Source organism: Capsicum annuum, unplaced genomic scaffold (genome assembly GCF_002878395.1).
Source record: "Capsicum annuum cultivar UCD-10X-F1 unplaced genomic scaffold, UCD10Xv1.1 ctg50108, whole genome shotgun sequence".
Lineage (NCBI taxonomy): Eukaryota > Viridiplantae > Streptophyta > Magnoliopsida > Solanales > Solanaceae > Capsicum > Capsicum annuum.
This window is the reverse complement of record NW_025857954.1, coordinates 1-3,981: the sequence shown is the minus strand read 5'-3', so window position 1 is coordinate 3,981 and position 3,981 is coordinate 1. Positions and strand designations below refer to the sequence as shown.

At 32.8% G+C, this 3,981-nt stretch overlaps 1 protein-coding gene across 1 annotated transcript; it reads right to left on the bottom strand.

Moving 5' to 3' along the window:
* Positions 1 to 2,776: 2,776 nt before the first annotated feature.
* Positions 2,777 to 3,185, bottom strand: LOC124892725 (acetylserotonin O-methyltransferase-like; the record flags this gene model as incomplete). Its single annotated transcript, XM_047403947.1, is given in 1 exon segment — positions 2,777 to 3,185. A coding segment is annotated over 1 exon segment (325 nt), but the record flags the coding sequence as incomplete, so codon positions are not given.
* Between the last annotated feature and the right edge of the window lie 796 nt (positions 3,186 to 3,981).

The window sequence follows — 3,981 nt, the reverse complement described above, 5'->3', positions numbered from 1 at the left end:
CTGATACCATTGATGCAACTCAGGAAGAACCACACTCCGAAAGGCTAATAAGACAGGTATTCGCGTGGACTTAAGTTTCATATCTTGATAGGATCATAACAAATCACCACACTCCACATCCGTCGTCCTAGATGGCTATGCACTAGACCATTTCTAGCACCGGGTCAACACAACAATATCAGTGTCACCATCCAAGGCATGACAGGTATGAAGGGCGATTGGGTGGCACTGATACCATTGATACAACTCAGGGAGAACCACACTCCAAAACGCTAGCCCGACATTCGCATGGACTTAAGTTTTATATCTTGCAATAGGATTACAACAAACCATTACACTCCACATCCCTCGTCCTCGACAACTATGCTCTAGACCATTTCTCGCACCGGGTCAACACTACAATATCAGCTTCACCATCCAAGGCATGACAGGCATGAAACCATTGATACAACCCAAAGAAAACCACACCTCAAAAGCTAATTATTGAGGTGGGAGAGCCCACGGCTACATAAAACCCCACATCACCTCCCCATTCCCGACATGGGACTCAAGTCGCGTACATTGCAACAGGATCACAACACATTTCAAATATATATCATTCATTTAAGCCATAAATTTTAAAAGTTCCTTTTTTTTTCCTCAAACTTCGTGCCAAGTCAAACATCGCCACATAAATTAAAACGAACGGATTAATATTTTCTATCAATTAACTAATAACTACAATAGCACTCTCGCAAACTATCATTTTTTTTCTTATCACAATTAAGTTAATTACAAAGCAAATAATTAACAAACTATACTACTAATAATTGAAATGAAAATTCAAAAACTGAAAATTGTCAATGTGTTTAATAGATTGTAGGTGTCCACTATCCCGTCTCGCTCGAACATCACAATTATCAAAAAAAAATTCTAATAAATTGGAGTTCACAGTATCCCGTGAAATTAATCATGCGAGTAAGTTAGCTCGAACACTATGATTATAAAAAATAATAATAATAATAATAATAATAAATTGGAGGATATTTTAGTACTTACAGATTATTTTCGTCCGGTGATGTTGAGATTACTGAAGATTGTATTTCTGTTGACATTTTTTCCTCCTCTTCGAGCTCGAACGATTTTAGTTCTAGCCAATATTTACACTTTCTAGCAGATTTTTTATTTCTAATTTACAATTTAACAATTTTTTTCTTTTATTCATAGAAAAATGGTGAGTAGTCTAACTGTCAAGGGGCCGGGTCGGGCTGGCCAGACCGATATAGTATAAAATGATTATTGTTATTATTATTATTTGAAATTTAATTAAAATAACATAACGAAATTTTATTTGAATATTATGATAAAATTTCTTAAAATCAGAATGTTGTTGTTGTTATCGGGTCGGGTTGGACAAGTTGAGGTACTCGACTTGGGGTCGTTTGGTAGAAGGGATTAGAGATAATTAATGTCGCGATTAATTTTGAGGTGAACTTTGATTGAAGCAAAATTCATGGGATAACTCATCCCGGAATTGTAGTACTATTTTTATTCCTTCTCAAGGGTGTGATAACTAATTCCGATATAAGCTATTTCTTTTCAATTGATTTATGTCAGTCGACGATGGTGGGACCAGAATTTTCATTAAGGGAGTTCAGAAGTAAATATACGAATTAATCGAAAGGGGTTCAACATCTATTATATATGCATAAAAAATATTTTTAACCATATAAAAATAATATAAAACAATATAATTTTTTATCGAAGGAAATTCGGAAGAACCCCCGAAGCAAAGGTAGTTCCGCCACTGTCAGTCGATTCTGTGTTCGCCCTTTTTTCAGTAGTAATATTTTTAAGCTATTATTTTCTTTTTGTCCCCTTTTTTATTAAAAAAAAAAAAGTACATGCAAATGTAAAACAATAGCGGATGCAGTATTCATATATCGAGTTCATTTGAATTCAATACTTTCAACATGAAATTCATTAAAGTTGTAACAAATAATAATAGATTTGAATTCGGAATTTTAAAAATACAACAAAGTTCAATGCCTTATAATAATCTTATCGGTGAACCGACAAAGACTAAATTCTTAATTTACCTATAAACACGATATAAAACAAGAAGGATAAACCTGATTAAGAGATCGAACAACATGAATGTGACTAATAGTGTTTCTACTAAATCCAGCAACATTTAAACCATAATACAAATTTATATGAATTTAGTACGTTCAATATGAAATATAAATTCACTAAAACGGCAATAAACAATAGATTTGATTTTATAATTTTAAAAATACAACAAGGTTCAATGCTAAGAATCTTATTAATGAACCAACAAAATCTAAATTTTTTAAATCTATCTTTGAACACGATAAAAATCAAGAAGAATATGCTTGAGTAACATATTGAATGACATTAATGTGACTAATAGTGTGTCTACCAAATCTAGTATCATTCAAAACATAATATGAATTCATCTGAATCTAGTACGTTCGATATGAAATGTAAATTTACTAAACCTTCAACAAATAGTAATGGATTTGAAGTTGAAGATACAACAAGATTCAATGTTAACAATCTTATTAATGAACCGACCAAGTTTAAATTCTGAATTCACCTTTGAACACACGATAGAAATCAAGAAGGATAAGCTTGAATAGCAGATTGAACAGCATTAATGTGACTAATAGTGCGTCTACTTAAATCCAGCATCATTCAAAACATAATATAAATTCATCTTAATCTAGTACGTTCTTACCAAAACTTCAACAAATAATAGATTTGAAGCTAAAGATACAACAATATTCAATATTAACAATCTTATTAATGAACCGACAAAGTCTAAATTCTGAATTCATCTTTGAACACACGATAAAAATTAAGAAGGATAAGCTTGAATAACAGATTGAACGGCATTTATGTGAGTAATAGTGTGTCTACTAAATCCAGCAGCATTCAAAACATAAGCCCATTCTTTTGATGTTCTTTCTTTTCCATTGCTAGTGTGAGCCATCATCACCATATCCAACATTAAACCAACATCTTTGAGCTTCTCATTATTTGATCCTCTTATAATATTTTCTTCTTTTTCACCAATTATTGCTTCCAATATTATCACTTTTCCTTTGTCTTTTGGAATTGCTTCTCTACACTTTGTTAATATTTGTATGCATTCTTCATCTCCCCAATCATGCAAAACCCACTAATATAACATTTACAATAATATACATGCGGTTATGAAAATTAATAACACTAATAAAAATAATTCTAAATATATCAATTTGTACAACTTTAGACCTAATTTCAAACTTAAGGGGTCCATTTATGTTAATTATTAGTGCTTTGCTTTTATGTAGGAATCATTTTGTGGCAAACAAAAATAACATAATAAATATAACAAAAATAACTTTGACTTACTAAGTCACTTTTATCATAACATGAATGACTATTCAAGATATTAATTTCCATCTTAATTATAATGTCAAATATTTTAAAACAAATTTAATTCAGATTGGTGCACTAAAGTTTCGCTATGCGCGGGATCAAGAGAAAGGCTGAATCATAAAGATTTATTGTATGTAGTCTTACCTTAAACCCTTGTGATTCAACCCTTTCTTGAACCCCATGCATAGCGAGAGAAACCTTTGTAATTAGGCCCTTCCATAAATCACAAGCATAGCGAGAGCTTTAAATGGACAGCCCAATGACTAAAGCTTCGATATGCACGGGATCGGAGGAAAGGTCGAACCATAAAGGTTTATTGTACACAGCCTTACCGTAATCGACCCTTCCCTAGACCCGTGCATAACGAGAGCAACCCTAACGATTCGACCCTTCCTTGAACCCCAAGTATAGTGAGAGCTTTAAATGGACAACCCAATGCACTAAAGCTTCGATATGCGCAGGGCCAGAGGAAAGGTTGAAACCGTAAAGGTTTATTGTTCACAGCCTTACCTTAAACCTCTGTGATTCGACCATTTTCTAGATCCCGTGCATATC